At 41.3% G+C, this 12324-nt stretch overlaps 1 protein-coding gene across 8 annotated transcripts in view; it reads left to right on the forward strand.

Moving 5' to 3' along the window:
• MPHOSPH9 (M-phase phosphoprotein 9) overlaps window positions 1-12324 on the forward strand; it is a 154431-nt gene that overhangs the window by 23141 nt on the left and 118966 nt on the right. For 7 of the 8 annotated variants that reach the window (XM_033954541.1, XM_033954540.1, XM_033954538.1 and 4 more), the window contains 3 exons: window positions 5215-5365; window positions 8253-8342; window positions 10575-11113. In XM_033954541.1, coding sequence (XP_033810432.1) covers window positions 5215-5365; window positions 8253-8342; window positions 10575-11113 — 780 coding nt within the window. Of the gene's footprint in view, window positions 1-2242; window positions 2661-5214; window positions 5366-8252; window positions 8343-10574; window positions 11114-12324 lie in introns of all 8 variants that reach the window. The other variant, XM_033954544.1, reaches the window with a different exon arrangement.

Genomic DNA, 12324 nt, shown 5'->3' on the forward strand with positions numbered 1-12324 from the left:
TAATGTAGTGCGGGGTGGGGTTAGGGGGTCGCCGTGGCCAGGAGGATTTGGGCTCCCTCCTGGCCCGATATTGTTGGGGAATCGGCGGTCCTTCGGGGGGAGGGATGTATCGGACGTCGGGGGGGGGCATCAGGCTTTCAGGATGGGGACAGACCTTCAAGGGGGGACAGTGCACGGAAGTCAGGGGGGGTGAACGGAGAGTCGGGACAGCGCACGGAAAGTCAGGGCAGTGCACGGAAGTCAGGGGGGGGTGAACGGAGAGTCGGGACAGCGCACGGAAAGTCGGGGCAGTGCACGGAAGTCAGGGGGGGGTGAACGGAGAGTCGGGACAGCGCACGGAGAGGCGGGGCAGTGCACGGAAGTCAGGGGGGTGAACGGAGAGTCGGGCAGCATGCGCGGTATAATCGTGAGCGCGTTATACCAAAGTTTTTGTGCTTATCATCGTGATTTCTGCGCGCTATACACGTGTGCGCGTTTTATACGGGTGCGTGTTATTTGCGTGAAAATACGGTAAGTGGGAAAACTGCACAAGTGTCTGCACCGATGGAGCTGCAGCCATGGTCGGGCGCACCAAAGGCTTTGTAAGCAGAGTGAAGGAAAGAAATCCAGATGTGATTGTTACGCATTGTTTTTTACACCGCGAGGCCCTCGTAGCCAAGACTTTACCAGCAGTCCTAGTTCATGTGTTGGATGATGTTGTGTGCATGGTAAACTATGTAAAGTCACGACCCGTGAAAAGTCGCATATTTGCAGCTTTGTGTGAGGAGATGGGAGCGAAGCATAAAACCAAATACAGAGAGAGACTGAGAGCTGTTGACGAAGAGCTACGTGTGTGTCTTTCTTCGATTCCAGCCAGAATATCAGCTTTGTGTTCAGCCAAACAGGCCCAGGTTTCGCACTGAATAAAGTATTTTTAATTTTTCACTATTCTGTTTACTTAATATTTCATAATAAAGTAATTATAAAATACTTTCTTTGTGTTTATTTGATTCCTATTCAAGAGAATTACTTTATATATAGTCAATATAGGCACAGAGTTAAATTTTTTAACATTTTCTAATGGTGGTGTGCCTCGTGATTTTTTTCATGAAACAAGTGTGCATTTGCCCAAAAAAGGTTGAAAAACACTGGTATAGAGCACACAAAGTTCTGAGGTAAGCCAATAGTTTAGTTGTTTTTGGTTGATGCAATGAATTTTAGTAAGCATTGAGCACTTAAGTTATGTTTTATTGTAGGGATTGTGCCCTGAGGAAACCCGAATAGGGTGAAACATGTTGGCAGTACTCTATCCCTCTTGGCTGAACCACCCAAGATAAGTTCTAACTTTTATCAACTATTTATTGAATTAACACAAAAATATAGCATTGCACAAAAAAAACTTTAAAAAACTAAAGAGACCCGATGACGATAGGGGGCATAAAGCCAGTTGCTATGAGACATAATTGAGCATCTGGTGGCACCTCTGAGGGCCTGAAGACTTTTGTTAATAAACAGTTGTAATATAGAAGATATTGTGGGGAGGGCTATAGTGTATCCCACCCCTTAGGTTGCAACAGTACGCATTCTTCTATAAATATTTTCCATCTTTAAGCCTATATACTAATTCATCTTCTTAGTGGGCCACAACAAAAAAAACCCATCTTTGTATTGATATATCATGCTCTCCAGTCCCCACTCCCCTATGAACATTTTAAATGAGTTACTCTGTAATTAGCAAATTAGTTGTATCCTACAAACAAATCGTAATTTTAGGGGGCTTCAATTTCTCAGATATATCTGGAGCTCGCTGGAGCCCGCATGACTTTGACATGACTCTATTCAACCTAGGCTTTCACCAGCTAATTACCACCCCAACACACTGTATACCTGCTCTGGAAATCTGCTAAATCTGATTTTCTTACTTGATGGACAACCAAACCATGTCACCCCAGCAAGCTACTCTAATATGTCAGTCCCCTGGACCAACCACCATCTAATCTCATTTGATCTCCTCACCACTGATAAACCAGCTTTATAGAGAAAAAGCCCAGAAGAAAAAAAATGTTTGTTCCTGACTTGTTAAATTTAGAGCTATTCTTCTCTGGTCTCTCTGAACTAGCAGATAGGATTGAACATGATAGCTTTCCATTTGAGAAAGCCACTTTAGGTTGGCCCATTGAAGTTCAAAAACTTTTTGAGAGCTTAGCAACTACCGAGATCATCAAATCATACTCACACAATTTCTCTTCTCCGTGGTTCACAGATAAGTTGAGGGCAAAGAAAAGAGAGCTAAGAAGGAATGAAAGAAAATGGTGGAAACCAAAAGGTGTGAAGATGAGTCTTTTTGGAATGAACTATTAAACAAATACAAATTAGCCACCTATGAAGCAAAAAAAAAAAAAAAAAAAAAAGACTATCAAACGTTTAATGAAGGCCCCAAGTAGATCAAGGGTTATTTTCACCCTGACAAAAAATATATTTTCAGCCTCCCAAGGAAGCAGCTCATCCTTGCACTCGCACCTTGATAGTGAAGCCCTATCTACCTTCTTTCAAGAGAAAATTAACTAAATCCATGATAACCATGTCCAAGATCCAATTATTACATAATGCTTCTACTGACATATCGATTTGACAGTACATCTAAGACTATAACTTTAAAGGTGCTGATGTTCTGGTGGCAGGTATGTACATTTTTATTCTGATTTTTATGGCAGTGGGGGGTCAGTGATCACTGGGGTAGTGTGTGGGGGTCTGTACTTTGTGTCTGCAGTGGTTATCTGGTCACTTTGGATATCTTCTGGGCATTTAGACCTGTTTTTATATCGCCTAAGTCACAACGTATAAGTTCTGTCCAGACAGCCTCGTAAAATTTTCAATTATCCCTGCAGTACGACTAAGTCTAGGTCAGCCCACATCCCGCCTTAACCACTCCTTCAAAAATGCCCCTTTTAGCTCTGGGCGCACAGAGATATTCAGAGGCCTAAAAAGTATCTGGATACGTCTAAAATCCCGTTTCAATTATCGGCACTTGGATGACCTGTCTTTTAGGTCATCCAAGTGCTGATTTGGGTGGGGTTTTAGACATATTTCTGTTTTGATTATGAGCCCCATATTGTTTTTGTTGCAAGTCCCATCACTGTTCTTAGCTAGAAACAGGGTCGATAAAAATCAGTGATTTAAAAAAAAAAAATTTTTTTTAATCAAATTTTTTTTATTTAAATTGGATTTTTTTAAATAAAATGCTTTTTTGAGGAAAAAATTAGATAGAAACATAGAAATAGACGGCAGATAAGGGCCATGGCCCATCTAGTTTGCCCACCCCAATGACCCTCCCCTACCTTTCTCTGTGAATAGATCCCACATGTCTATCCCATTTGGCCTTAAAATCAGGCACGCTGCTGGCTTCAATAACCTGAAGTGGAAGACTATTCCAGCGATCCCTTTCAGTGAAAAAGAATTTCCTGGTGTCCCCGTGCAGTTTCCCGCCCCTGATTTTCCACGGATGCCCCCTTGTTGCCGCAGGACCCTTGAAAAAGAAGATATCTTCCTCCGCCTTGATGCGGCCCGTGAGATACTTGAATGTCTCGATCATGTCACCCCTCTCTCTGCGTTCCTTGAGTGAGTACAGCTGCAACTTATCCAGCCGTTCCTCATACATTATAGTCCAAAAATTATTCATCGTGAGCTAAGGATTAGTTTTTAGTATAAATCATGTTTTATTGGCACATCATCAATAAACACACAAGACAACACGACCATACAACAAGGTCGCGAACATCAAATGTACCATCAAACACATTTTCACCCCAACCAAAGAAACCCCCCAATCCCCACCCACTCCAAATCCCAAACCCCCCCCCCAAACCCAAACCCACACCATGAGACCCATTCCATACCCAAAAACCCCCCAGCAAGAAAGGATTATGCTGAGCAAGCTGTGGGATTAGTTTTTAATTACGTTGCATGAGGCTGTATATTCATGCAGCATTTACAGTTTTTGGTCAATGAATTCCATTCATCCATTTATAATGTCACGAGCATGATTTAAATCCAAATCTATCTGTGTTAATGATTTCTAAGTGATACAAATGTACATGGAGGGCATAATAAAAAAATATGTCTAAGTCCGATTTGGACGTAGGGCGCTAGTTGCCCAAAGTTGGCAGCGGCAAAATGTCCATTTTCGAAAAGTATGTCTAAAATTATTTTTTCTGAAAATAGTCTTATCTGTACATCCAGGCGTTTGATCATCTAGACTGCCACTACATTTATTTTTGTACCACATTCTCGCCAAAAATTTGTCCAAGTCCCAAATGCCCAGAACAAGACCTTTTGGATGTGGGAGGGGCCAGTATTGTGATGGACTGGCCACCCAGACATGGCAACAGAGCAGAGAGGAATCTTATAGAGCAGTGGTTCCCAACCCTGTCCTGGAGGACCACCAGGCCAATCGGGTTTTCAGGCTAGCCCTAATGAATATGCATGAGAGAGATTTGGATATAATGGAAGTGACAGGCATGCAAATCTGCTCCATGCATATTCATTAGGGCTATCCTGAAAACCCGATTGGCATGGTGGTCCTCCAGGACAGGGTTGGGAACCACTGTTATAGAGCACTGCTGTGAACTTCACAAAATGAGTGCCACATAAACATCTCACCAGAACTCCCTTATAGGTTATGGTGAGCCCACAAAACCCACTGAACCTACCTATCTACAACCCCAGTAGCCTTTATGGCTGCAGGTGGCACTTATAAGGTAGTACAGTAGGGTGGAAAATGTGAGCCCCCCAAAAAGGCAAAAAGCTGTTTCGATTATAGGTACTTGGATGACCAAGTGCCAACTTGGGCGGGTTTTTAGATGTGTTTAAGTTTTGATTAGGAGCCCCATATTGTATGTCATTCCACCTGAAAGTGTACCCAGCAATTGTACCTATGGCATGAAAGCACCAAGGTTTGTGTTTTTTTGTTTCTTTAAAATATACCTAATACCATATCCTTACACATCTTAAGAATAGAAGCCCAATTTAATGCTTGAAATATTTTTTTGATATGACTTGTCCTTAGAGTGATGTTACTTTTGTTTTCTTTGGAAAGAAATGAAGTAAATCTTCTTTGAACTTAGAGAACATAAAGTATTGGGTGATTCTGACTGTTGGAGGCATTAATTGAATCCTGTTCCCACTGTATCAGTTTGTAATATTGGGTAACGTGTAATTTTTTTTTTTTTCCAACAGTCTATCCCAGTTTCCTACAGATGAAGCATCCTTTCTCTCAGGGAGGACTTCATTCTCTGCAACAGTGGGTTCTGTGGAAGTACCATTCTCTTCTATGCAAGATATGCATGACATCGAAAAGACGGATTCAGAAATCTGGAAGGAATGTGAGGTATTTGATTCTTCTTATCAGTTCTATGATGATATAAACCATTTATATTAAGTGACAGTTATGTAATTATTTCTGAAAGATGAAGTTATCATTGTTATGAAATATATTAATTTAGTAAAAACCAGTATGGCCATCTAGTCTGTCCAGTAAAGTGGCTACAGTTGTACTGCTGTGCCTTTGGGATGTGCCTGTTGCTCCATTCAAGTTACACCGTTATTTTTTTAAAACTTAAGGACATAAGAATAGCCAAACTGGATCAGACCAGAATCTTGTTTCCAAAAATGGCCAATCCAAGTCACAAGTACCTGGCAGAAACTCAGAATAGTAGCAACATTCCATTCTACTGATCCCAGGGCAAGCGTTGGGATCAGTAGAATGGAATGTTTCTGTCTCGATAGGCAAAACTATGGATTATTCCTCCAGGAACTTGTCCAAACTTTTTTTAAACCCAGTTAAGCTAACAGCTATTACCATTGGCAATGAGTTCCAGAGCTTAACTATTCTTTGAGTGAAAAAATATTTCCTCTTATTTATTTTTTTTTAATGTTTATTAAGTCAGAATTATACAACAATAAGAACATGAACATTCAAAAACTACAAAGGTGCTGTTTCACAAGCTTTCTAATAACAATGAAATTAGAATTTTTCCTCACCCACCCCTTACCGTCCCCTCCCACACCCCAGATAAGTAATACATTTGCTTGATTGAGTTCGAGACAAAGAGAATTTTTGAGGAGCGTTACAAATTCAATAAATGACTGTAAATAGTATGCGTTAATGAATTCCAGAAGGGTTCCCAAGTGTCTTGGAGTTTTCCCACCAGGGGAGTCTATATCTTCAATCATCTGGCATTCCATTTGAAGAAGGTTGATCATAGGTGCTCTCCACTGCTCCAAGGAAGGGGCCTCCACCTCCTATCATTGTATCATGACTTTTCCCCCCAAAGTAGTGCTTTCTGCAAAAAAATTTCTCAATCCCTTTGGCTTTGGATACAGAGGGAGGAGCCTAAGGCTCTGATTGGCTCAGGCTCCTAAGGCTCCACCCCTTAGATGTCTGAGCCAATCAGGGCCTTAGGCCCCTCCCTGTGCATCACTTAATGTACCAAGGAGGGGAAGGCCTGCCATTTTGAATTGGCAGGCCTCAAGAGTTGCCTCCCTCCTGCTCTCTTCAGACAAAGGTACTGGGGGGGATGGAGGGAGGTTTGGAGGAGCATCCGGTTGCAGGGGGGGAGGGGAGGGGATGACGCCTGGTGCTGGGGGGATCCTTCATTGGCAGGAAGGAGTGGGTATCCCTCCTGTCAATTTTTTTCTCACGTGGGGGAGGGTCAATATGGTGGAGTGGGCATCCCTCCTGCCAATTTTTTCTCACGTTGGGGGGAGGCTGGAGGGAGTGGGCATCCTTCCTACTGATTATCACTGGTGCAGGGGGTTGGTTCCTGGTTGTCAGAGAGGGTTGTCATCGGCAGGGAGGGGGCTTTTTTCTTTTTTAATGGGGCAGATATTGTGCTTGTGTAACACACACACACACAGCCACACACACAGCATCTGTGCCCATTAAAGAAAAAAAAAAAGGTTTCCTGTCCCGAACATCTTAGTGGCAGGAGGCTGCTTCAGGGCTTGCCCTGCCTTTCACCTGTTCGGGCTTCCCTTGCCAGCTCTGCACATGTGTGAGAGTCGTTCTAACAGAGATCAATCAGACAGGAGAGACGGGGAGTATGACGAACCTCCACAAAAATCATTTGCATGCAAAATTTATAGTGTATCAATAGCTCTTTTAGAATCTGCCAAAAATCGGATTGGAAAGGACCCACGCGGTCTTACCGATCCTGTTTAGTGCATCTAGGCCAGGGGTGTCAAAGTCCCTCCTCGAGGGCCGCAATCCAGTCGGGTTTTCAGGATTTCTCCAATGAATATACATGAGATCTATTTGCATGCACTGCTTTCATTGTATGCTAATAGATCTCATACATATTCATTGGGGAAATCCTGAAAACCCGACTGTATTGCGGCCCTTGAGGAGGGACTTTGACACCTCTGATTTAGGCCTAAGTCTGGAAGGAGATTTGCTAAGCAATTGGCTAGAATATGGGACAAGATTTTTAGATCCACATTTAGTAAGGAAATAGGCCTAAAAGTGTCTGGTTATGAGCACCAGATTGTACATTTTCTTTGTAATTTCTTTAAAAGGAAATTTTAAAAATGAGTTCTGTGTGTTACTTTTTGATCAGAGTACGCCTGGTCTTCCAACAAACCATACTTTAATAGCAACCAAATGCATAAAGCATACTAATCAGGAGATAATCACATGACTCGTATGACTCGGTATGGGTCATGTTTCAGCTGAAATCCTGCTTCAGGAGTCCTAAAAAAAATATTAAAAATACATAACCTAATAAAGAAGGACATAGCATAATATGCAAGAGTCGTATAATAAAAACCATGAATAAAACCAATCATTTCAAATCACATACCTTATGAATGGAATACCAAATCATAAATAGTACCTTGAAATGTTTGTTTTTATTATATGACTCTTGCATATTATGTTATATTCTTTAGGACTCCTGAGGCAGGCTTTTCAGCTGAAACATGGCCTGTGCCGAGTCATATGATTATCTTCTGATTAATAGCAACAAAATTCATAAAACATAAGTGCGGTTTGTTTGAAGACCAGGTGAACTCTGCTCCTTTTTGGACTTCTTGGCGTTTGTGCAGAGTTTGACCTTCTCTGGTGTTTGGCGTTACTTTTTGATAACTGATATTAAGTCAGTTTATTCGATGCTTTTCAGTGCTGTTTTTATCTTTATCCCCGTGTTGTCATGAAGGTCAGTGATCTTATTAAGTATTATTGTGATTGAATTTGAACTGTAATTATTTTTATTTAATAGGCTAGATGGTTACAGTTATTCAGATTGGTGGAGAAACAATGCCAAGATCAAATAGCTGCCCAACAAGAGCAGTTCCATAACCAGATTCAGGTAAGTTAAACTTATTTATGTGGTACAGTACCGTTGCAATTATCTGATATAAACAGGTATACAGTAGGTACAGTACAGTCTCAGTTATCCAATTGTTGTTGAAAAGTCAGATAATTTAGAAAACAATGCTAACCCCTCGAACAATGCATAAACAAAGGCAGTAAAAGCAGGGTCCCGGGTAACATAGTAAATGACGGCAGATAAAGACCTGAATGGTCCATCCAGTCTGCCCAAACATACACTCTCTATAATTTAATGATTTAATTTAAATTGTTCTTTTTCTTAGATATTTCTGGGCCAGAAACCCAGAGCTCTGCCCAGTATCGTGCATCTACTGGAGTCTCCATCGAAGCTCACTCCAGCTCAACTAAACCATCCCAGCCCATCCTCAACTGTATGGCCATATACGTGACACTGACCGTCCTAGTCTTCCCAGTACTGGCCTTAGTTCTTCAATATATACCATTATTTTCTGATTAGAGATCCTCTGTGTTCATTCCACGTTTTTTTAAACTCTGTCACTGTTTTCCTCTCCACCACCTCCTTCGGGAACGCGTTCCAGGCATTAACCACCCTCTCCGTAAAGAAGAATTTCCTAACATTACTCTTGAGTCTACCACCCCTCAACCTCAAATTATGCCCTCTTGTTTTACCTTTTTCCTTTCTCTGGAAAATATTTTGTGCAAAATTTCCCTCTGTGCTATGCTGGGTGATGTGTCGATGTCACTTGTGGGGGAGGGGGGTCTGTCAGATATGCAGGATGGTCAGATTAATGAAGGTTGGATAATTGAGACTGTACTGTAGTTAAAAATAGAAGAGGCTCCTGTCTGCTTAAATTGCTTGCAGCTGCCTAATTGCTGATATTCAGTGGCACTTAAATGTGCAGTCTTACTGACTAATGGCTCTGACTGGCCATTTTTGAAGTGAGCAGGTCGAGGGTGGAATTTGGGGAGGAGCTGAAAGTTGTGCAGGCACTGGCAATATTCATTATTCGCAGCGTTACCAAAATATTGCAAAGCTGCTGCGAGAGATCACAGCAGCCATTTTATTGAGGCAGCTGCTAGTTCTCCCTACTTCCCTTATGTATTGGTACGTCATGTCCGTCTGTGTTGGTTTTAGTTAATAATTAAGACCCTGTTTTAATTGTAAATCGCTTTGAATTAATGATATTGCGATACATCTAAATTTTAATAAAACTTGGAAACTTGACCGAGTGGGGTTCATTGCTGGACCACCAGAGAATTTAGCTAGGCCTGTGGGGGAGGGGAGCATTGGGAGGGGGATTTAGCCTTGGTGGAAGAGGGGTCTGTACCTAGTTGGGGGGGAGGATAGGAACTGGAGTACTGAGGGGGTGGGTCAAAGGAGCACAGGTCACTTTTTATTTTATGAGGTCCATTGGAGTCTGTATAACTGCTCCAGTGGCTACTGCCTGGACAATTAGCCTCAGATAATAATTAGCACTGGTGCCTGGACCTGGTGGGGCACTGAATATCCAGGATAATCTCCCTACAGTGGTCAGCGTAAAAAAAAAAAGCTGACTGCCATGGACTGAATATCAGTCAGTGTGTGTTTTTATTTTTGAAAGACAACATGAGAAAATGTTTGCAATGGGTCAAGCAGAAACTTCCTTCTATAAAATCTTTTCATAATGATTAAAGTTTTATATTCTTTGTATCAGCAAATCTGTTTTTAAGGAAAAGTTTTGATTCATATATTTTCTGTGTGGAAAAAAAAGCTGTTTTCATTCTTGTTTGTTTAAAAATAAAGATCCACAAATTGCAGGTGGCATCATTATTGGAATAACAGAATAATTAACACTGCTTCTCTTAGAGCTCCTTTTACTAAGGTGCGCTGGCGTTTTTTAGCGCGCGCTGAGGATTAGCGCACGCAAACCCCACGCTAAACGAAAAACACTAACGCAAGCTCTATGAAGGCGTTAGCGTCTAGCGCGCGTGGCATTGTAGCGCGCTCTAAAACCACTAGCGCACCTTAGTAAAAGGAGCCCTTAGTATCCTCACCAGACCAATCCAGAACCTGTAGATTATGTCCATTGACGGGGGATTTAGTAAGAGAAATAAAGCAGTTCTGTGGAACTGGGGGATTCACAGCATGAGTTGTTGAGGTTCACCCAAGTCATTAAGGAACAGACTCTGCTTTTGCTGGAAGTGCCTGTTTATATATGTGGGGATATTAAATGTGTTTTTGGGTTTTTTTTCTCAACTCATTGTACAGCTTATACAGGATGAAATCAAGCATTTAGTGACATTGCAGAGTGGTACTAGTCCCTGGAACGCAAGTACTAGAGAGTCTCCTAAGTGTACAAATAATTCATCAGATCAGCATTCTGAAGATTGTGAGGATAAAGGAGGAAGTACCAGTCAACTTAGCGGCGTTAATGAAGTGGAAAAGCAGCCAAGAGCTCTTGTTGTACAAGAAAGTTTTGGGGATACTACCTCTCTAAGCAGTGGATATAATACAATTTCTGCCACAGAACCACATCCTAACTTAGTTACCAGTGGACACAGTGCTACTAAGAAGAACACGGGATGCACAGAGTCAACTTTAAGTGAATTAGATGGTATATCTTTGTTCCAAAATGCACCAGCACTGATAGAAAATAGGAGAGAATATGTACCTGTCATGGAAGGAAACCGCTTGGTGTTAAGGACTGATGAACCACACGATCTCCACTTTTCTCAGGAAAATCAGGAGCAAAGGTTTGACGGTGAAGATGACAAAATCAATAAAAATCACTGTGGAAAAATACACTAGTAAGTGACTTATGGACTGTTCCAACAAATGAATAGCTCTTTATTTCACTATCAGTTTCTAATTCACAGTTAAATTCTAATTTAAATAGGCCAGTTAGCACTAATAGAGATTTCTCACCCTGTTTGTTTCAGAATTCCTAAGTAGCTGAAAATATAAAGCAGCTTTTAATGCAAATTACTAGGCAGCTGTGTATAATGCAGGCTTATAACTAATAACCTATATAGTTTTTGCTGCCTATGAAATAGCCTACCACAGTCATGATATATGAATCAGTTGATCTCTGCATACAGGTACAGTGGAGTTATAGTTACCAAATGATCAGATAAGATAGCACCAATACAAAGCAAACTTCAGTTCTAGTGTAATGTGTCTAGTGGTCCTGAATTCTAGGGTCTTATATCTGAACTAGTAAGTTGCTTGCAGAAAACTGTCAATCATGTTTTCCATCTCCACCTCCTTCCCAGGGAGCTGCTCCTGCCCGCTCAGTTTGTTTTCTGCAAGCAAGTTGCTCAGAAGTGTTTTTCTATTTGCTCTTCAGTTTTATTATTTTGGGGTATTTTTGATCAGTGTTCTGATCTCGAGTAAGATCTCAAACAAAAAATGAAGAATTCCCTATATGATGAAATCACTAATTGATTCTAATTTAAAGATCTAAGCATCTTATGTGGTTCATATGGAATCAAAGATTTTGATAAATAAAGAGGTTCTTTAGTAATCAAAATTTTAAATAACAAAGAATTTTATATATGATTTTTGAGGAATTGGTAACCAGTATGCTTGCTTAAGCAAAGGAGTAACAGGATCATATTTCCTTGTGTTATTGATTATTTTAATTACTGTCCGTCCCCCCTTTTACAAAACCACAATAGCATTTTTTAGTATAGGCTGATGCGCTGAATGCTCTGTGCTGCTCCCGATGCTCATAGGAACTCTATGTCAAGTGAGCACTTCTTCGGTACCTCAAAGTTACCAATGAGTTTTGCCTTTTGGGTCACCTTTTTGTTCTGACCAGTCATGCCAGGAAAGGGAGGCCAGCGTCTAGGGCCTCAATTTCCAGATGAATTAAAATGACCATTTCCTCCGCTTATGTGGGATGGTAAACAGCCACTGATCGCGTTGAAAGTACACTCCACTAGAGTGGTTGCTGCCTCTTAGGTGGAGACTAGGGCTGTCTCTCCTGAGGAAATTTGTAGAGTAGCTGCATGGTCTA

Source organism: Geotrypetes seraphini, chromosome 8, assembly GCF_902459505.1.
Source record: "Geotrypetes seraphini chromosome 8, aGeoSer1.1, whole genome shotgun sequence".
Taxonomy (NCBI): Eukaryota; Metazoa; Chordata; class Amphibia; order Gymnophiona; family Dermophiidae; genus Geotrypetes; species Geotrypetes seraphini.